This window comes from Fulvia fulva, chromosome 5, assembly GCF_020509005.1.
Source record: "Fulvia fulva chromosome 5, complete sequence".
NCBI classification, from domain to species: Eukaryota; Fungi; Ascomycota; class Dothideomycetes; order Mycosphaerellales; family Mycosphaerellaceae; genus Fulvia; species Fulvia fulva.
In genome coordinates this window covers 1,000,036-1,020,370 of record NC_063016.1, presented here as the reverse complement: position 1 = coordinate 1,020,370, position 20,335 = coordinate 1,000,036, and the positions used below count along the sequence as shown (strand labels likewise).

Genomic DNA, 20,335 nt, shown 5'->3' with positions numbered 1-20,335 from the left:
ATTCTGAGTGGCTGCGCGCAAACAGTCACCTCGCCATGCAGGTCTTGCTTTGACGTCGTTTGCTATGACAATGCTTCACCACCATCCGAGACATTGCACCATGACCCGACGGCCACAAAGCAGCCTCATCAACGCTCTCGCTCTCCGGTAGCACACTACACTCACCGCCATTGTCAGCAGCGCTCTGATCAACCCCGGCCACTCGCTGGCCTCGGGCACATCCGCCAACCTCGCCGCCATCGGGGCCTGACCCAAGATCTGCGACGACCATCCATCACCCCTTCTAATCAGGCTGGAGGCGAGAAAGATGCCTCAGGTTCAGGACAACACCGAAGGCAGGGCCGCCTATCTCGAAGACTACGACAGCGACGAGAGCCGCGTCGTCGAGGGCACCGTCGTCACAGCCTCGGCTCTTGCGACACAGAGACCGCAACCTCAGCAGCGCTCATCATCATCGCGCCAAAGGCCTCCGGAACGATCGCATCGGAGGGATGCGACCATCGATTCGGGACATGTGCCTCACGCCAGCACACAGATTGCAACCACCTCCCGTACCCCTGTTGCTGGCATCTCATCCGCCCAACCTCCTCACGTGCGGCGTCTGTCAACTGTCAGTCCAACAAAGTCGAAGCCAGTCATCCATCGAGTAGACAGTGCTCGTTCTGCTGCATCAGCACAGCAACAAAGCCATTCCAATTGCACAGACAAATACTGTCGCGACCCTGGTTGTTCCTCGAAGCCGAACCTTGAACGCCGGTACACTTCATCGTCACAGCAACAGCGCCCAAAGTCAACGCAACCACAGGCGACATCGCAATATCCACCGCCAGAGCCTCAGTATCACTATCAAGCCGCACCGATGGCAACGACCACTACCATGATGATGCCTCCGCCTCCGAGGCCCCAACCCGATGGTAGACCCAGACAGGCACGACCTGTAAGCATCCATGCTGGCTATCCGCCTCCGGCATCGTCTGCATACTACTATCAAAACTACCAACCAGCTTCGGGCTACTACGGAACCACACCACCAACCCAGACGCCGATCAGCTATATGCCACAATCACCATCGATGCTACCTCAAAGCTCACCAATTGCCACTGGCACCTACCCTGGATATCCTGGCTACGCGGGACCTTCGACTTACTCCACGCGGCAGCCAAATCCTGCAGTTCCTGGTCTGGAGTATCCCAAAGTGGCCCCACTCCCATCTCTACAGCCTGGTTTGAGCCGTACATTCTCGGCACGCGTACCAAATGTTATGCCCGAGCCTGAGTCGACAGAGACAGAATCTGATTCAGAATCAAATGAATCTGAGGTATCGGAAACCGAAGAAGAGTATCGACGGCGAATTAGGTCTGATCGCCGGAGATCTCGTGCGCAGGAAGAAATGGTTGCTGTTGTGCCGGCTCGGCGACCTTCGGTAAGAGACAGCAAGAAGTATCGTACAGACACTGCGGTACCTACGAGGACCAGACGCGAATCCCTGCGCATAGAAGACGCACCACGACGGTCAGATACGGCTTTGGATTATCTTTCATCTGACAGGAACGACTCCGACCGTACGGCTCGGGCCACAGTCTCCGAGCGCCGCAGTACAACTTCATCTGCCCGCGGCAGCCGTCGACCATCTGTATCGACGACAGCTTCTTCTGGTCGGACCAAAGCTACGTCATTATCGAGCGGATCCGGCGATTATCACAAAGTCATCATCGAAGATCCCTCCGGTCGCCGACGGACAGCGTACCTTTCGAAAGACCAACAATCTGACATCATCCGTCGCATGGAGCAAGCGAAAGTCAACGAGCGATGGGATGAACAGCGCCTGACCGAGGAGAAAGTTGCAGCATACCAACGTAACATCAGCGGCGAGCCATATGAGCTCAGCGCCCACAATTTGAAAGACGCCAACCGCAAGAGCGGCAGCCATAGCAACAGCCACGTATCTCGCCGCAGCAAGAGGAGCAGCGACTCTGGCTCCAAGATGTCGAAGTCGGACGGCATCGTCATCCAGACAGGTGGCACCGTACTTCATATACATGGCGATTCCAGTGTCCAGGTCCGTCCCGGAGAAGATGGTGGTTCCGCTCAGATCACCATTGGCAGTGTCTCTGGGCGCGACAGTGGCTACCACGGCAGCAAAAGCTCCAGCAGCCGCATCGGCCGATCTCGTGGCGGGAGTGAGTTCAGCAGGCGTGAGAAGATTCGCGAGGAAGTTGAATACGACTCTGCCGGTTATGAAATTGCACGCTAGATGCATACGAACAACCTATCATGTCAACACGAGACGTGCTAACGAAGAAGAAGAAGAAGAAGAAGAAGAAGAAGCCATGCATCACCGACTAAGAATAACTGGCGAAATCCAACATATACTGGATCATCTAGACTGGATCACTTCCCATTTTCCTAGCGTTCGAGCGAGCGAGCAAGCGAGCAAAGTTGCAATGCACCTGGTCAGCCTAGCATGGCACTCTCCACAGAGTGCTTTCCCTTTCTACTTCACTTTTACCTTCTGGATACCCCAATCATGAGCATGCTTATGGCCTTTCTCACACTGCTGCTGGCGAACGGAACAACATACGAGAAGACGAGTCAAAAAGTTGCTTGTAGCGGGCGTTTCGAAAAGTGTGGTTTCTCTTGTTGCCTGCTTTGCTTTGAGGACTATGGTTGGGTGTCTGGTTTGGTGCAAGGATATGTTATACCCGGTGGACATGGATTGATGGACTGATGGGATGGATGGGAGACTGCTAATGGCAGGTGATGATGATGACTTGATGGCTTGGAGGATTGTTGGGTGCAACTGTATTGATGGAATGATTACATCGACGTCCCGCCCGTTTCACGAGAGATTGTATGAGATATGCTAGGTGAGGCGCAGGATGCCTCTTCCTGCGTGCTTGTTAGAGACACTTGAGAGCTAGACATCGGCATTACTCTTCTCGCTCGTACTACCGTGATAAGTGTGAATCAATCATGGTATCTGTTCGTGCCGTCGTTCATACATTCTGCCTACAGTATCCTGATCTGTACTTTCCATGCCATTCATCGCTTGCTAGCGAGTGCAGAATTCATCTCCAACGCCTTGTACCTTGCACGCCTGCCCTGTCTCTGTGCTCGCTCCAGAAGTTCTCATATCTCTCTCATGTCATCGTCAGGGCCGCCGCCGTGGTTGGGCCTCGAAGAACAAACATCCACGCCGCTTTCGTTCGGGCGACGTTCTGCCGCATCGCTGCCCAATCTAGCAACGAGCTTCAGCCCAACGACTTGCGCCATGCACTTTTTCTTCGCCATCATTCGCCGATCACGCGGCATCATTGCGACAGCGTTGCGCAAAAAATTGTTCTTCGTGGCTTCCGCATCAAGCGCCTGGGCAAATGGTGAGTCTAGCATCACGCTCAGACCGAAACGCACGGGTCAAACCTCCATACTCTCATCCACTGCTTTGGATCTACTCCAGATCGCTATCGGTACCACCACGTCGATAACCTCCCGATCGCGCGCCACCTTGCTTCTTGCGCGGCGAAGACTGCCTGCCACTGCGCTCGCGCTCGGAATGCGCAAACTCGCGAGAGTAGCGAGGGTTGTCACTGGCGCGTGGGCGGTACTCGTCGTAGTAGCTTGATGTGCGTTGACCGCTCGAAGTCGATTGCGTATAGGCAGTGCTGAGGATCTCGGACTCTGGTCCCTGATTGTAAGAGAAGTCTCGCTTCTTGGGCGACGACGAACGGGAGGATGCACGGTCGCGGTCACGACGGGTTTTGTGTGCTGCCGATGGGTTCTTGTGTGGGCTGGAACTCTTGCGTGCATGTGAAGGAGGCGGAGGAGGGATACTGCTACTTTCGCGGGCGAGTGCAGCAGCGGCTTCTTCAGCCTCTCTCTTCCAGCGGCGCTCCATTCTCTTGGCTTCTTCACGGGCCTTGCGCTCTGCTCGTTGCTTCTCCTTCTCTCTACGCTCATCGGTCTTCGGTAGCATGGGCTGGTCAGAGCTCTCCGTAAGAACAGTCTCAGTCATGACGTCGGATCGGTCGGTGTTGGTGTAGTCGAAGTGGCTGCCGTCGGCTTCACGGTTGAGTCCACCTACACGGGCAGGTCTCTCCTTCTTGTACTGTCGTACATCCCGATCACGGTAGCGTCGGGAATGGTGGCCGTGGCCGCGCTCGAGATCGGGTTCTGTACGAGCCTCAGTCATCTCGTCAGAGTAGACGGTTCTGGTGCCGAGAGTATCTGTGAAGTCGTCGCTGTATGTGATACTGTGGGTCTTTGCCCATCCTCTCTTGGCCATGACACCCTTTCTGCCCTTCTCGTCTTTGCCGACGACGGAACGTGCAGCATTCTTGGCCCAGGCATAGTGCTGGCTACCGGCAATAGTACCGCCTCCCAGCTTGGTACTCTTGGTGGCATTGCTCAGTGTCTTGCCGTCGGGACCCTTTCGACGAAGCACTGTAGATTTGTAGTCGTCCCAATCTCCTTGTTGGAACTGGAAGCCACCGTTCTTGGCCCAAAAGAAGAACCAGATGGAGGCGAGAACCATGGCGACACCGAGGATGGCGAAGAGGGCGAAGAAGCCGCCATTCTTGATGGTTGAAGGATCTATTGCGCCCGAGCCATGTTGTGCATTGGAGTCTGCTCGAGGGACTAGCTCGGAGGACGCTCTTCGGAACAGATTGTGTGCTGTGGTGTCGCGTTGGTCGAGCTCGAGGGAAGAGAGTTGGATGTCGGGTATCGAGTCGATGGTTTTTGCTGTTCTCGATGCGAGGAGGAAGCCCAATACTGGTGGAGCTGGTGCCATTGTGTTCCTAGTGGGAATGCTGCAGGCCGAAGCCGCAGCACTGGATGAGGATTGCGCTCAGTGTTCGATCGGTCGTTGTCGGCGTTGTGGTCTATCGGAAACGCTGCGATGTATTCAGCGGATATGTAGAGATGGATGTGGACAGTAATGACTTTCCAGAAGTTCTTGCGAGGAATGCGCCGTGTCTTTTGCTGGGCTCTTTCCGCGTGCTGGTGAAGTGGCTGGTCGCGCCTGCCACCACTGTTTAGATGACGCAGATCCCTGTATCCACGACAACCGAACTTCAGGGATGTCCCGAGCAGACATGTAGCCATAGCACACCGGATTTGCTTCAACTTCGTGCTGTCACCTTCACTTATCGTTACGCCATCAACGAACCATTCAGCTCCCGCAACTCGTGCTTCTACTGACATGACGGCCTCCTCATACGCAACACCGCGAACATCACACAGAGCGAAGAAAGCGGTAGTATTCACCGCATTGACGAACTGGCTTTCGTGTGCCATACATTGCTACCACCAGCTCTCCGGCGCGCATGATTCTGCCGCCCGGCCAGTATCGCATTTGGAGGCCGAGCACTGGACGACTGATCGCGCATGTGAGGATGGCGTCAAGTGCAGTAGCGTAGTGGTAAGAACGAGACTCGGGGAGCACATGTTTGCGTGCTGTTTTGTCGTGAGCATCCAATGGGCACAGATGCCTTGTATGTGACAGCTGTAGTCCTCAATCTTCATACATCCAATTGATCAGAAGAAACGACTCAAAGACCAATATCGCAGGACAACTCCAAGGCGATGCTCAATTGTCATCCAGCAGCCCATTGGAGGATGGCTCAGCCGAGGTCTTTCAGCTCCTCACATGTCGTATGTCAGACTCGCGACATACTAATCACAACATCAAACTCATCCCATTCCACCCATCGCCATCAACGCCTGACATTGTAAAAATTGGCCCGTCCATATAGAGGCATTTGCAAGCAAACACTCACAACAACACCCACATCTGGAGCGCCCAACAAAGCGTCGAAGGCTGGACTCCGCCGTCGACATGTCTCCCATCCAATCCAGCTCCGGCACCATCCTCTTCGAACTCCCCATCCGCGGCGGTGACGGCAGCAAAGGCCAAGTCGTCGCGACCGAATCAAGCCCACAGGTCTACCTCCTCACCTTCTCCAATGGACCCGACAACCGTCTCATCACAGCTTTCTGCCGGGCTCTCATCCTCGCTCTGGACATCATTGAACATCGCTACCCTCCAGGCGTTGTCGTCACAACGAGCGCTGTGCCAAAGTTCTACTCCAATGGCATGGATATAGAGCATAGCCAGTTCACGAGAGCTTATATGCCTGATACGTTGTATGCGCTGTGGCATAGGTTGTTGACGTATCCGAGGCCGACGATCGCGTTGATTAATGGGCATGCTTTTGCTGGCGGGATGATGGTGGCGATGATGCATGATGTGAGTACAGTGATGTTCAGATGATTGTGATGGATTCTGATGAGGCTTCAGTACCGAGTGATGAACCCGCACAAGGGATATCTCTGCTTGAACGAACTCGAGCTCGGCATGCCGCTTCGTCCTCCGATGCTTTCGGTGTTCAGGATGAAGCTCAGTGCAGCTACGTTGAGGAAGCTGCTGTTGGAGGCATATCGCTTCAAGGTGAGTCTTGACCGCAACTGTCAAGACGCAGCTAACATGTCGCTAGGCACTCGATGCCCTCAAAGAGGGTCTCGTAGACCATCTAGGTGGTCTGGACGAGACACTAGCGTACGTGGAAGATCTTCAGCTTGTAAAGAAAGCCCAACCTGGTGGGAGTGGCAAGTCCGTCTACGGCGAGATCAAACGGGAAATGTGGCGGGAGACAGTGGACTTACTAGAGGGCTGGGCAGAAGGGCATGTACGAGACTCGAAGACGGCCGACCGTGCTCGCGGAGAGAAGAGATCGAGTCTGGCGAACGTGGAGGCGTGGGAGCGCACAAAGGCGAAGTTGTGAGTTTGTTCTACTACATTCGTGGAAGTCGTTGTGGGTTTGCTGATGGTGGTGTAGGTAATCTGGTTCTTTCTGATGACTTTTGATTGTTTGTAGGAGCATTACAGGCTGTGTATAAGATCTTGACAGCCTGGCAAGCAGCCTTTCTTCTCGCTTATCACCGCTCAGATGCAACCTGACTACTCCGACGACTTCAAGTTCGCCTTGAGCCGCATTGGGGAGACCCATTGGGACTGCACCGTCGTCTGCCGCGAAGCCACCTTCAAACTCCACAAGCCAGTTCTCCATTTACACTCACCAGTCTTCGCCAAGAAGTTCAGTGAGCAGTGGGAAAATGTCTCTGCAACCCCAGGTGTCGCGAATCTTGACGACGATGAAGACATAGACGTGCTTCGGGCTATGTTCGACTTCTTCTACAAGTTTGAGTATGATGTGCCCACCTCTGTTACCTCGAAACAAGCATTCCACGTCAAAGTCTTCAGGACTGCCGACAAGTACGGAGTGAACTCTCTCGCAAATTATGCCCATGAGATGGTTGACGATTTTTGGGAGGTGGGCAGCTGGAGCATGCATGATTTCAAGGAGGTTGCTAATATCCTCGACGAGATGGAAACTGTGCCTGCAGCTGGGCCACTGAAAGACCTTGTGGTACCGATGATGAAGGAATCCATTGGGCAGTTGGTGAAGAACCCGGAATTCCAAGACTTCACGGGGGAACATCCGGACTGGCTCAGTGACGTCTTGGGCACTGTCGCATCCGACCTTGACGAGCTTCGCAGGTTCCAGAGCGGGCGTTAAGGACGGAAAAGACATAGCATGACAATCGGCCTGAGACAAGGAAAAACACTCGAAAGCGTTCAGATCTGATTTCCACATTCATGGCATGTAACTGACATTGTACCATCAATCCTGCCATACTTCCACCAGGCTCAAGGCTCATGAACATGCTCCCCATCATGCGGTCCAGGTTTCTTCCCTTCAACCCCAACTCCACCATCCCTCCCCATAATCCTCTCCATTCCTCTTCGCAACCTAGACTTAATCGTCTGCCCCTGCTCCCCCTCTTCCTCAAAGCTCCGCAACAACTGCTCAAACACCTCCTCACTCCCTCCCTCCGTCTCCCCAAGCTCCTCATCAGCCTCAGCATCACGCTTCCACCCCTGACCGAGTCTCCTGACCTGGCTACTCGCCACCAGCGTCTACAAAACACCCATTCATTAGCCCAAATCCAGTACCCTCCTCATCCAGCTTCCTCCAATCCAATCACAACTTACCCAAGCCTGACATCCATTCCTCCCATATCATCTGACTCCTCCACCACCTTTCCCACCCTCCGCACAGATCGTAAAGAACTGCTCTCGGCAGACTTCTCTGCTGACTGGCTGTTTTGGGTTGCAGGCGCCTGTAATCTTGAGCGAATTGACCTACATACAAAAGGGTGTTAGCCATGAACGAGAACCACGTGGTAGTGTCTGAGAATACGATGTGCTTGCATTGAGCGCGTCGTGTGTCGCATGTCTCGTGCCGAACACCGTAGTCTAAGCCACTGCTCGATGTCGGGTGCTTTTCAGGAACGTACGGTGATAGGACCTTTACCATAAGGTTTAGCTTGAGCGCCGGTTTTGGCCACGTCAGAGGGGACTTGGAAGGGAGTCTTCTTGTCGCAGAAGGCTGCGATTGTGTTGAAGAGATGCACGTTCTTGAATGCGCATTGGATGTATTTGGGATATGGGGAGACGAGTGCGGCTGAGGCTGTAGGGAGGAGGGAGAGCAGGAGGGAGAGGGTGGAGAGGATGGTGAGCATCATGGTTGCTTGGTGGTTTGTTCTTCTTAGAGAGTGGTGAGGCGGGTAGGGATGGAGGATTGGGAGTGTGTGAGGATCTGGTGACATGTTGAACTTCATGCCCGCTTTGTCCTTTGCGACAACAATATCAACACTTTCAGCTTCAAGTGAAATAGTCGTATACCATGGTTTTGGGAAGGAGTCCTTTGTCCGTGGCTTTGGAGACGACCAGATGTTTTCGGTGGCGTGCTGTCGCCAGTTGACTGGCAAAGAAGTCCTGACCCCGTCTCTTGCCGATTCGCCTGCAATTGCATTCGAGCTCATGTTCGTCCAGGACGCCGAATACGAACGACCAAGTAAACGCTCAGAAAGGTGGCCCTGCATGACACCGCGAATATAATCAGTGCCTGTCTTCGCGTGGTCACATCGTCGTTCCAGGTATGGTTATGTGCGGCTCCCAGCACAATGCTACCTGGGGCTCGTTGAGTCGTACCACATATCGTTGAGCAGTCTGCTGTTGTATTGAAGCCATCAACATAAGCAACTCGAGAGCGATGAGAAGCTGATCCGAGCGCCCATATCGACACTGCTGTGATTGCCTGGGTGATAGCAGAGGGCCATCGGCGTCCAGAACACTGCGCTTGACAACCTCATACATTTATCATCCCTGACGAGTGACGGGCTTGTCCTCTCGCGAAGTCATGACAGCCATTACCACGCATCATACTAACACCTACTAAGCACGCAACGCACCAACCCCAACCACTGACACAAGTGACGAAACGGACTCACCATCATGGCCCCCACTGCGTGGTCATCGCATTCGATCGCCCATCGGGAAATCCTGATGCGAAAGATCTTCGGATCATGAAACGCGAAAAGCCCAGTCATGGAACATGATCTAAATCGTGCGACAAACTTTCTCTTCCACCAGGAACCATCGCCGTAAATCGGGCCTATCGGCATATAAATCATACAGCGCAGTGAGGCGGAAGAAAAAAAAAGGGAAGGACAAGAAGAGTCGCCATCTGCATAAAGTCTCGCCCAGCCGTGGCGCAATCGCAGCCCACATACCCTCCCACCAACGCCAACGCTCTAAAGATTACGTCGTGGGGAAAACCCGCATCGTCAGAACGACGACCATCAAATCATGCATGCTCCCTCATGAAGTAATACGCACTTTTGAACCAAACGGCACGTGGTATAAAACTGAAAAGTATAAAACTCTTTCAGCCTCTTTCCTACGCAGTTTCAACACTCCAATCACCAATCCACTCCAGATCTTTCTCCCCATTTGCAAAGTCCCAGCCGACGATCACCTTGTTCTGACTGCAGGAGATGATTCTTCTGGCGTCGAATTGTAGTTTGAAGACGCGGTTCGACTCACGATGACCTCCGTGGGCATTACCGGCCTGACCGTGGTGATGATGGTGTCCGTGATGATGGTGATGGCCAGGACCTGCATTCGGAGCATTGCCGGCGGGTGCTGCTTGTGGTGCTGGGGCCGGTTGGGCCGATTGAGCGGGTGCGCCTGGGTTTGCCGGACCAGCTGTTGGGGGTTGCTGTGTGGAGTGCGTTGTGGTCATGGTGGTGTGTATGACAGTGCCGTGGGGAGTGGGGATCGAGCCGTGAGTAGTGGTAACATGGTTGAGAGGTCGTTGGTTTTGCTGAGCATTTTGAAGCTGCTGGGTGAGGTTTGGTTGGGCTGCGTTCACAGCAGCAACGTGAGATTGGGTCAGAGTCTGGTTGTGGTTCTGCACTATCGGCGGATTCTGCAACATGGCGTTCACCTGATTCAGCTGACTCTGCGCCTGTGCCATTAGGTGTTGGTTGGACGTTTGCATGGCAGCGGCGGTGTGGCCAGCTGCGGTCTGAGCATTGATATTGTGCAGATTGGCCGGCTGCGTCACGGCTGTAGCTCGTACTCTGGTAGTCGCGGGATGATTGAGCAGCATCCCTTGATGGAGTCGCAAGCTAGGGTTCCAGTTACCATCCTTGTTGCGCTTCCACACAATGACAGTCTCGTCGTATGATCCTGACACAATTCTGGCCCATTGGCTGCCACCGCCACCAGGAGGGATCTTGGTACCGTACGCCAGCATGTCTTCTGGGCGGCTCGAACCAGCATTACGAGGTCGTCGGCGTCTCGACGTTTCGGCAGGTCGCATCCCTTGGTCAAGCCGTCGGAGAAAATCTTGATCTATTTTCTGAGACTCTTCCGCAAGATCATCGTCTGTGCTTGTCTGCATGTCACCGAACCGAGCTTGTACTGTCCGTACAAGGTTGCTATGCCCGTCTAAACAAGCGACCTCCGCTGAGCTATGGAAGTCAAAGATCCTCACGGAGTTATCGGAGGACCCACTGACAATACGACGGCCGTCGAATTGCACGCATGCAATGCCTTTGGTATGGCCCATATAGGAGCGCTTGAAGCCGTTGTCATGAATGTTCCAAGACTTGATTGTACGATCTCCCGAAGCCGACACAATAACATCTCCCTGAATCTGTACAGCGTTGACGGCTGCTTGATGGCCATGCATTGTCTTGAGCAGCTGGTAGGGTTCGATGATGGATGGCTGCTTCGAAAGCTGGCTGAAAGGGTCATCGACACCCGTGGGCACGATGGGGTCATCGGAGTCAATCGCATGTCGGTTCCAGATCTTGATCGTCTTGTCCTTGGAACAAGTTACAAGATAGCGGTCGTCAAAGCGAAGGTTAAGGACACTCTCGCTGTGTGCCATCCATTTCTTGACGAGCTGCCCCGTGGAGAATTTCCAGACGATGACATAATTGTCGCTGCCTCCACTGACAATGATATCATGCTTATCATCGGGGGTTTCATCGAACTGAAGGCATAGCACGCTGGCTTCATGGCCTTCCAGCGGCGGTACCTTGAGGCGATCCGTGCTCAGGTCCCATATTCGAATGCTCTTATCACGCGATCCTGACACGACCCATGATCCGGAATGCTGAATGGTATAGACACACTCCCGGTGTCCTTCCTCTGGGTGACTAGGATGTGGCAGCTGGAACATCTTGTATTTGCCCAGCTCCCAGTTCTTCTCAAGCCTCCTGCGTTGCTTGTATAGATACGGCCAGCTGACTTTAGGCTCGGTGGAAGAGCTGAACACAGGCGGCTCCACGGTGAGAGCATTCGACCGGGGACAGTCGTCCAGATCCACGATCGGTTGCGTGGCAGGTCTCTTGGAGCGTGAGTGACCAGATCGCGTAGACCGAACAGCTGAAGGTGTCTCGACCTCAACACCCGACATACTGCCACTGTCCTCGAGGTCTTCTTCGATAGTATGAGCCTGTCTGGCGCTAGTTGGTGCCTGGGTGCCCTCGTTCTCACTGTTGAAAGCCTCATCACGCACTCGTTTCCGACTTTCTCGTCTCTCCAGGCTCGGGCTAGGAGTGGACGCTCCCACGCGCATATATCGCTCCGCAGCGCGTCCTCCTCTTCTCTTGGCCAAGTCTTCGTGTCTGGTCATCTTGTTCCTATCAAGACTCCATCCCTCCCGACCGAAGCACACGTGCCAAAGACGCTCATCGTGAGATTGTTCTCGCCAAGGTCGCGACACAAGTGAGGCGGTGAGTATGTCTCTCGGCGGGAGATGTGAGAAAATGTTCAGCACCAATTCGGTGGGCAGGTACCTGACGGGATCGAAGTAGACCAGGGCACCGATGGTATTGTGCAGGTCGAAGAGCACGGCAGTGGGGAAGGTATCGCATACTTCCTTGACCAGCTCCAGTCGCTTAGACTTGGGTAGCTTCAGCAGGCCGGCTTTCAGCACTTGGTAGTGTAGGTCGTGGTCGCGGTGCACGTCGTCGGTGGCCTGCATCATGGGCTCATCGGGGTCGGGTTGCGAGGTGGTATCGCTGCCAGCAAAGCCTTCATCAGGAGGCTGTTGCCGTATGGCGTTCATTGCGCGGCGGGAAGGTGACAGGGCATCAAGGCAGTGCAGATGTGCATATGGTGATGGCGTGAAGTGGTTCGACGGCAGAGAATGTGGCGCTCGTGTTCCGTGAAAGGCTGCAGGCGTCTGTTTCCAGCCGCGGGCGGGTCAAGGCACAGGTGCGGTCGCTGCGGGCAGGCCTAGAGGGAAGGGTGCAGGCGGTAGTTTATGATCATTACAGTAAGCCAGCCGTGCCAGCCTGCTACAATCCTGAATGCAGTACAACTGGAACCATGCCCACGCTGAACTCCAAAGCACGTGCCATGCGCTTCACTAATCTCATTCATGGCGAGGGAACAGGTGTATGGTCTGGGAGCGTGGACAATGCGACGGCGACGTACCTGCTCCTGGGTCAAGCGTGGCAGAGAGCAGGCTCAGACTCAGGCTCAGGCTCAGACTCAGACTCAGCAGGCTGTGTGAGTGTCGAGAGTCGAGAGTCGAGAGGTGAATGCGAATGCGATTCATGGACAGCACTTGATCGCGATTGTTATCAGGCGTCAGTAGCAAGTAGCGAGTAGCAAGTAGCAAGGCGCGTGTAGGGTGTGGCCGTGTGGGCCGTGGCAAGCTCCCTGTCACACGCATCTCAAACAAAGACATGTCGCCTGCTCGAAGCGTTTCCGCCACACGCATCGCACACTCTTGTGACTCGCGCAGGCAGAGCCAGTAGTCGTGTCGGTCCGTGGGGGACTACCTCCTAGGGGCTAGTAGCCTAGTTCTGGTCCGATCCGCTGCTCAGGCTCAGGCCAGGGTTCGTTCCAAGTTCGCAGATCTGAGAGACACCCTCTCACGGAGTCTCACCCTCTCCTTGGGCTCCGCGCATCGCCAACACACCTGCAACCCCTCCGCGCCTGGCCTGCGGACGTGCTGTTTCTCGCCCTTGCCCTCGTCACTGCTGCACCGCCGACGACACCACCAGTCACGAGTAACCCAGCCTTCCCGCCACACACATGTACCGCTGCCGGCTTCAGTGAGGAGAGCGATGGCCGTGGCCCAGCAACACGCTATTCGTGCCCATCCCCTACAAGCCGCTGCTGCTCACTACGCCCCCAGCTACCACAACATGGCCGGCCATGGCCCTCCCAGTCTCGCCCACTCACAAAGCCACACCTCCAGCAACTACTCCATCAACACTCAGAGCTCAAATCGAAGCAGCGACACCACCCAGGGCACCACCGCCAGCACCCTCTTCTCCTCCAACGCGAGCACCCTGAACGGAGCACCGCCGATGCCGACGAACGCCTCCTTCACCAGCGTCAACGGCGCTGGACCGGCGCGCAGCAGCGACATGGTCATGCCTACCGACAACATCATGAACTCCGTCGCCGATGCGAGTAGCTCGCTGTTTCAGATATGCGTGGCTTTGCGCCAACGCCTGACTGGAGTGCCTGGATTCCAAGAATACCTGGAGGAGGTGGAGGAAGAGGCCGACGAGGACACTGACCCCGTGACGCTTTTGTGGCGAACCTTTCGGCGTGGATACCCCCTCATGCTACTGTACAATGCGCTGCGACCGCAGCAGCCTTTGAATGCGCCCGCGGGATTCAACGAGGAGAAAAAGGCGAAGGCGGCGACGTACAAGTTCATTCAGGCGTGCATTGCGGATCTACACATTCCACAGGAGGAACTCTTTATCATTACCGACTTGTATGGTGACGATACGACCGGCTTCGTCAAGGTCGCCAAGGTGGTCAATCGAGTTCTGGACTATCTGGTCGCACAAAAGAAGGTCGAAGATGTGCGGCCCACCGCTTCCGACTTTATGGAGGCTGAAAAGGGCATGAAACGCACGCAACGACAGCATATCGTTTCTGAATTGGTCAGGTCAGAGCGAACCTATGTCCAACATTTGGAGCTGTTACAGTCCTTCAAACATCTGGTCGAGGAGAAAGGCGTCATACCCGGCGATGCGGTCCACGACATCTTCCTGAACCTCAATGCACTCCTGGACTTTCAACGGCGCTTCTTGATCCGCGTGGAACAGACAAATGCACAACATGAAGACGAGCAGAACTGGGGAAAGCTGTTTCTCATGTATGCTGAAGCTTTCAAGGTATACGAGCCGTACATCGCCAATCAGAAGAAGTGCGAGAGAACCGTCATTGCCGATTTCAACAAGCTCAAGGACGCCGGAGGGAGCATTGAGATGCGTCAAATGGTGGAATCACCCACCGCACTGCATTCCTTCTTGATGAAGCCGTTCCAGCGACTCACCAAATATCCCTTACTACTGGAGCAACTGTTGAAAAAGGGTGATCTGGATGAGGCCAGAAAGGAAGATTTGGGGCATGGCATGCTTGCAGCTACGTCAATCCTCACAGCATCGAATCAGGCAGTCGATCGCGAGGAAAAGGCCGAAGCAGTCCAAGAACTGAAAATGCGGGTCGAGGACTGGAAAGGTCATCGCATCGAAGGTTTTGGCGAGCTACTCCTTTACGGCACTTTCACAGTACTGAAGAGCGAAAACCTGGCTAACGGCAAGGATGCCGAACGACAGGTCAGTATCGAGCCAGCGCACACAATAGTGTTGTGACCACTCGCTAACAACAGTGTAGTACCACGTGTATTTGTTCGAGACGATTCTGCTTTGCTGCAAGAACATTGACATCAACAAGCCGAAGAACAAGCTCTATGCGAAGAATCTTACTGATCCCAAGGGAAAGCCCAAATTGCAGCTTAAGGGGCGCATCTTTATGCAGAATGTGACTGACCTTGTGTCTTTGGCCAAACCAGGTATGGGTGACTATCACTTGTCTTGTCGTAGCAGCGAACGGGTACGTCTGAACAAAGCTGATGGGTGTGGATTTAGGCTCATACACATGTCAGATTTTCTGGAAGGGCGACCCGAGTATTGAGAACTTCATCATTAGATTTACCACCGAGGAGATGCTCAAGAAATGGAACAGGCAGATCGAACACCAGCGGAAGCGATATCGAGAACCGACCACACGCCTGAGGAACAGCGATGGCAGCAGGAATGGTGGAACGAGCGTGACCGAGTTCACCTACATGCAGAACCAGCCGGCTCTTGAGAATCCATATCAGGAAGACCTGAGCGAAGATGATGACGACGTGAGCACGTTGGCGAACAGTATGACAGGATGGTCAGATTCCGGCGCATATCCGCACCACAGCTTCTCTCAGAGCCGAAATGGTAGCTCGAGCTCTCTGCGATCTCGAAGCACCACCGGCGAGAGCTCACAAACGGCAGCAAGTGCTTACAGCCGACCAGCGCCACCGCGACTGCCATCGAACGTTTTGCCGAGTCCTGCTGCGCTTACACTACGGACAAGGGAACTGCAGCAAGCTGCGATGTCGCCAGGAGAGCGAGCCGGCGACAGCTATTTCTCGCCTACAACAGCAACGACAGATTCACCAATGTCATCTCGTACCAGTGCCAGCTCCGGCATGTACCCCTTCCCACGACAAGTGTACACACAAAATGGCTATTACGAAGAAGGCCAAGGGCAAAGGTTCACAGCACCTGCTATGCCACGCCCACCTCCCAGCGCCAACTCCACGAATGGACATATGTCCTCTAACGGTTACCCAGCCACGAGAGTGCCTTCTGGTCATTCACGATATCCTCCTGGTGCTGCCATGCACAGTTCTCAGCAAATGCCGAGCCAAAGGAGCAGATCCGCCAGTAGTCCAGACATCCACAATGGGCAACGAGTAGCACCAAGGGCAGGAAGTCAACCGCCGGTACCAGAGATGCCAGTTGGTTACCAGAACATCAACCGAAGTCAGAGCAATTCACCTGCCCTTGCTAATGGCCTACCGCCTAGAGTATCGCCCCAGATGACAAGAGATCGACAACATTCCGGCCAACAGGACTTGTCGCCTACCGAATATGCGCAACGCCCGGGAGTGGCACATTACCACAGTTCCAGGACCGTCACCCCGGTGTCGATGAACCACGCCATGTCACCGCCACCGCCGATGGTATCTTCTGTTCCGGAAGGCGTCTCGACCGCGACGCCTGCGCAGCTCAAGGTGAAGGTGAATTGTCCCTTGGCCGGACAAAGCTTGACGCTCGTCGTGTCCACTACCATCTCTTACTCGCAACTGAAAGACCGAATCGATGCAAAATTACAGCGATCCACGAACTTGACCCTCGGCGACAGGTCTTCGAAAGGACCGGATGGCCAGGAGCGAACTCATGTCAAGCTCAAGTACCTCGACGACGACGATTACGTTAGTATCCAATCCGACGAAGACGTCCAGACCGCATTCGAAACTTGGAGGGAGCAGAAGGGCGAAGGCATTGGCGGCATGGGTGAGATTGAGCTTTTCTGCCAGCGCTGAGTGGATTCGTGCCTTTATCTTTTTTTCAAAATTCTTCTGGATGCAATCTCGCTTGAGACCATGACGTGTTCGTGATGTACGAATCTCTCTGGACGATGAGGTTTGCGCCAGCATTAATGAGGCCAACCGCGGCTAGTCGATATAAGTGCTGTTCAGCCGCGTCGCGCCTATCGTAAAGTCCGAGAGACGCAAAACGCCGGGACAAACCGGCATGATTATGGACATCTCGCAACGCTACATGGACCGACGCAAGGCTGGACAACACTGCATCCCTCTCCTCGTACCCGCCCTGCTCGTTGCAAGGTTAGCGATTAGCACAACAGCAGTCAGTACCTGTTCGCCTTGACAACATGGGAATGCAGAAAGGGCATGGCCAGGACAATCGGGGCTGACGATATAAAGACATATTACTAGCACATCATCCCGGATTGGCCTTTGCGAAGGTGGACTTGAAGGGAGCGAAACTTGAGGAAGAAACTTCTACGACGTGATGAAATCGATTGTATTCTTCTGCTATTATTTGCTTTCGAAGGATATCCAATGGCGAGGGATGTGGTTCTCTTGAAAGGACCGGAGTAGCTGGCGTCGGGAGTGGAAGATGATCATGGAGGAAACGGCATGTCATGGCACAGCGGGAGGGAGGTTCTGCTGATATGGGAGGAATGGGCAAAGCAGAGTACGATATACCTTCCATCACTTGATGTGTGCGAAAGTGCATTGCAATGAAGTCGTTGTGATCATACTGTAACTCGTGTTATCTCCTTTGCTGTGCTAGGAGGTAGGAGCTGTGTTCACCATGCACCCCCCTTCGCATCGACTACCTCACTGCACCTCGCCCGCCCTCTCCTCCATAACCAGATGCTCAATAACCCCCAACACCCCCAAAACTCTCGGCCGCAAAACATTTCCCTCCTCATCAACCTCATACGGACCGTCCTTCCCCTCCCATTTCCCACGCTCCTTCACATCCGCCGCCTCTACAAACACCTCCCTTCCCTCTAGGTAAGGACGAATGTGCTCGTCGAAGAAGTCCTGGTATTCGTGGCTTTGCGCCTCGTCTCCTGGGACGGAGATGCGGAGGGACGTGAGGGAGGTGGGGTTGATGACTGTCACCGTTTCATTCTCGCCAGAGGAGGACGGCGAGGTGGCGACTTCCTCCTCGTACGGCGCTGCAGTGTAAGTAATCTCCATCCTCGCCTTCAAAAGCAACGCCCCAGGTAACCACTGCGCTAACGCATCCCCAAAATCATCCAGCTCGCACCCCGCCGCGACGAAGGCGTGGAAGATTTTGAAGGGGATCACCATCTCCCTGATCCCAGTGATATGATCGACATTGAGGGACAACGGGGGACAAATCCGCGCATCCTCGGCGTAACGGTGGTGTTTGAGGAGCGTAAAGGCGGAGTGGAGCATTCCGTTGTAGAGGATTTCGTTTTGCGTCATGGCTTCGTCTTCGTAGAGGATTGTGGTGGAGGTGGCGATGGGGGTGAGGAGGATGTAGTTGAGGAATTCGAGGAGGAGGTCGTGGTGGCATACATGGGAGTGTTCATGCTCAGAGGACGAGGACGAGGACGAGGCTAGATCTTGAGCGTGCGCGGCTTCCGCGAACCATGTGCTGAAAGTATGGTTGTAGAGTCCGTCCATGAGGGATGCCACACTTTCATCGGCACCACCCGTGAAAAGCCGATCGGTATTGTTGACGATGCGCATTTCATCCGTCTCAAAGAGGATCGTGACCCAGGCGGGGAGGCGAGGGTTAGTCGTTGTCCAGTCCGGGATTGGGAGATTCTTAGATTTGAGCCAGTGGGTGAAGAGACGGGTGAGGCAGCCCCAGTAGAGTTGCATGTGCTGGAAGTCTTCATCGTAGTGGCTGAAGTGCTTGTAGCAGACCGTGTGCAGACGTTCGTGCCAGAGGTCGTCGGGAGCGTTGATGCTGGTTAGGGTTGCTGAGGTGGGGGTGGAAGACATTGTGGGCGTGGGTGAGTTGAGTGTGGTCGGAGAGAGTTGAGTTGGTGGTGGTTTTGATGGTTTGGAAAGTGAGGTTCAATGTTGGTTGTCTCTCTTTGTTGCTTCGTGCCCCAAATGGACGACTTTCGGTGTCGTGGCTTTGACCTTTTTGTCAATAAGCTCGGTGGAAGTGGTTTCCACTTCCGGCGTTTGTATGGTACAACAAGACGATGTTGGTACTCTTTGGTAAGATTCTTGTTCACATCTTCGTGATATCATGCTGGCAAAGGCGACAAACAAAATCGTGGATCGCCGCCGCACGCCTCGCCTTGTTGCCGCAGCAAAGGTTTGAGCTTCAACATACGGGGGCGTAGCTGCGTGGCAAGGTCTTCAGCGAGCAGGAAGAGTACGGCGCGTCGCGCTCCGTCTAGATGCTTTCTGCAGGACCTATTTGAGGAAGCTACCATTAGTCTTCGCCAGAATATCATCATAATACGGCTGAAACGCAAGCCAGCCCTTCTCCGGCTTGCCAACCTGATCATAGCTATCTCTAGCCTCCTCATCATGGATGAAAGTCTTCTTATGCCCACTGCCTTGAGCCGCAGCATCAACAAGCAACTGAGCATGGCAAGTCTGCAAAATTCCGACACGTCAGCAATGGACCCCCCATGAGCTCCAGACGTACTCACCTTATCCAAACTAACAAACCAAAAAGCCGCCGCATCCACCGTCTCCCCCACCGTCAACAACCCATGATTCTGCAAAATGATCGCCTTCCCACCCCCCAAATGCTCCGCAATCCTCCTCCCCTCCTCCCGATCCAACACCACGCCCCCAAACTGCGGATACACCGCGTGATCCTTATAGAATCGCAGACTATCCTGCGTAATCATATCCAGCTCCCGCCCAAAAACCGAGAAAGCCTTCCCATACACACTATGCGCATGACACGCCGCATGGACGTCCGGCCTCGCCTTATGGATCTCCGAATGGATCGCGAACGCAGCGGCGTTGATGGGCTCATCGCCAATGACGACTTCGCCTTCTTCGTTGACGAGGATGAGGTCGCTCACGCTGATTTGGGAGAAGTGCATACTCAGCGGGTTGAGCCAGAAGTGATCGGTCAAGATGGGGTCGCGGACGGAAATGTGGCCAGCGACGCCTTCGTCATACCCTCGATCGGCGAAGACGCGGTATGCGGCTGCAAGGTGTTGTTTTCTGTACAGCCGCTCTTCTTCTAGGGAGATGAATTTGGGGTAGGAGCGGATCTTGAGGGGTCTGCCATCTTTTGTGCGGCCGAGGGCGCCGACGCTGGCGTTGGATTTGGGCTCTGAGAGTGTGACGGTTGCTGATGGGGCCATGGTTGGGATGTCTAACTGTCTTGGCGTTGTAGAGCTTTGAGTGTCTGAGCAGGCTGGAGTTGAGTTGGTACTTGCTATAGACAGCTTGAGTGGCAAATGGCGAGCTCGTCCTGCGGGGTGGGGTGGTTCGGCAGAATGCTACTCGGAAAAGAGAGCTTGTTGCTGAGGTGCAATGGCTTTAATTGGCAATCTCGAGGCTTCGCT

The 20,335-nt window shown here is 54.4% G+C and overlaps 9 protein-coding genes across 9 annotated transcripts; 4 read left to right on the top strand and 5 right to left on the bottom strand.

The window, feature by feature from the left end:
• Positions 1 to 307: 307 nt before the first annotated feature.
• Positions 308 to 2,254, top strand: CLAFUR5_05628 (uncharacterized protein; the record flags this gene model as incomplete). The annotated part of the gene is made up of 1 exon (XM_047904776.1): positions 308 to 2,254. One exon carries the CDS (start codon positions 308 to 310, stop codon positions 2,252 to 2,254), a length of 1,947 nt encoding a protein of 648 aa, XP_047762523.1.
• A 1,194-nt stretch (positions 2,255 to 3,448) lies between these two features.
• CLAFUR5_05627 (uncharacterized protein) lies at positions 3,449 to 4,789 on the bottom strand (the record flags this gene model as incomplete). The annotated part of the gene is made up of 1 exon (XM_047904775.1): positions 3,449 to 4,789. The coding sequence occupies one exon, from the start codon at positions 4,787 to 4,789 to the stop codon at positions 3,449 to 3,451; it is 1,341 nt and encodes a 446-aa protein (XP_047761803.1).
• A 1,047-nt stretch (positions 4,790 to 5,836) lies between these two features.
• Positions 5,837 to 6,782, top strand: CLAFUR5_05626 (Enoyl-CoA delta isomerase 1, peroxisomal; the record flags this gene model as incomplete). The annotated part of the gene is made up of 3 exons (XM_047904774.1): positions 5,837 to 6,247; positions 6,299 to 6,448; positions 6,495 to 6,782. The coding sequence occupies 3 exons, from the start codon at positions 5,837 to 5,839 to the stop codon at positions 6,780 to 6,782; spliced, it is 849 nt and encodes a 282-aa protein (XP_047761804.1).
• Positions 6,783 to 6,947: 165 nt separating this feature from the next.
• Positions 6,948 to 7,577, top strand: CLAFUR5_05625 (uncharacterized protein; the record flags this gene model as incomplete). The annotated part of the gene is made up of 1 exon (XM_047904773.1): positions 6,948 to 7,577. One exon carries the CDS (start codon positions 6,948 to 6,950, stop codon positions 7,575 to 7,577), a length of 630 nt encoding a protein of 209 aa, XP_047762764.1.
• Positions 7,578 to 7,708: 131 nt separating this feature from the next.
• On the bottom strand, positions 7,709 to 8,946 carry CLAFUR5_05624 (uncharacterized protein; the record flags this gene model as incomplete). Its single annotated transcript, XM_047904772.1, has 3 exons — positions 7,709 to 7,978; positions 8,090 to 8,203; positions 8,359 to 8,946. 3 exons carry the CDS (start codon positions 8,944 to 8,946, stop codon positions 7,709 to 7,711), a joined length of 972 nt encoding a protein of 323 aa, XP_047761802.1.
• An 857-nt stretch (positions 8,947 to 9,803) lies between these two features.
• CLAFUR5_05623 (F-box/WD repeat-containing protein lin-23) lies at positions 9,804 to 12,488 on the bottom strand (the record flags this gene model as incomplete). The annotated part of the gene is made up of 1 exon (XM_047904771.1): positions 9,804 to 12,488. The coding sequence occupies one exon, from the start codon at positions 12,486 to 12,488 to the stop codon at positions 9,804 to 9,806; it is 2,685 nt and encodes an 894-aa protein (XP_047762527.1).
• A 1,009-nt stretch (positions 12,489 to 13,497) lies between these two features.
• CLAFUR5_05622 (Rho guanine nucleotide exchange factor scd1) lies at positions 13,498 to 16,823 on the top strand (the record flags this gene model as incomplete). Its single annotated transcript, XM_047904770.1, has 3 exons — positions 13,498 to 15,012; positions 15,071 to 15,248; positions 15,325 to 16,823. 3 exons carry the CDS (start codon positions 13,498 to 13,500, stop codon positions 16,821 to 16,823), a joined length of 3,192 nt encoding a protein of 1,063 aa, XP_047762528.1.
• Positions 16,824 to 17,645: 822 nt separating this feature from the next.
• Positions 17,646 to 18,791, bottom strand: CLAFUR5_05621 (uncharacterized protein; the record flags this gene model as incomplete). Its single annotated transcript, XM_047904769.1, has 1 exon — positions 17,646 to 18,791. One exon carries the CDS (start codon positions 18,789 to 18,791, stop codon positions 17,646 to 17,648), a length of 1,146 nt encoding a protein of 381 aa, XP_047762525.1.
• Positions 18,792 to 19,217: 426 nt separating this feature from the next.
• On the bottom strand, positions 19,218 to 20,131 carry CLAFUR5_05620 (Decarboxylase NovR; the record flags this gene model as incomplete). The annotated part of the gene is made up of 2 exons (XM_047904768.1): positions 19,218 to 19,403; positions 19,460 to 20,131. The coding sequence occupies 2 exons, from the start codon at positions 20,129 to 20,131 to the stop codon at positions 19,218 to 19,220; spliced, it is 858 nt and encodes a 285-aa protein (XP_047762526.1).
• Between the last annotated feature and the right edge of the window lie 204 nt (positions 20,132 to 20,335).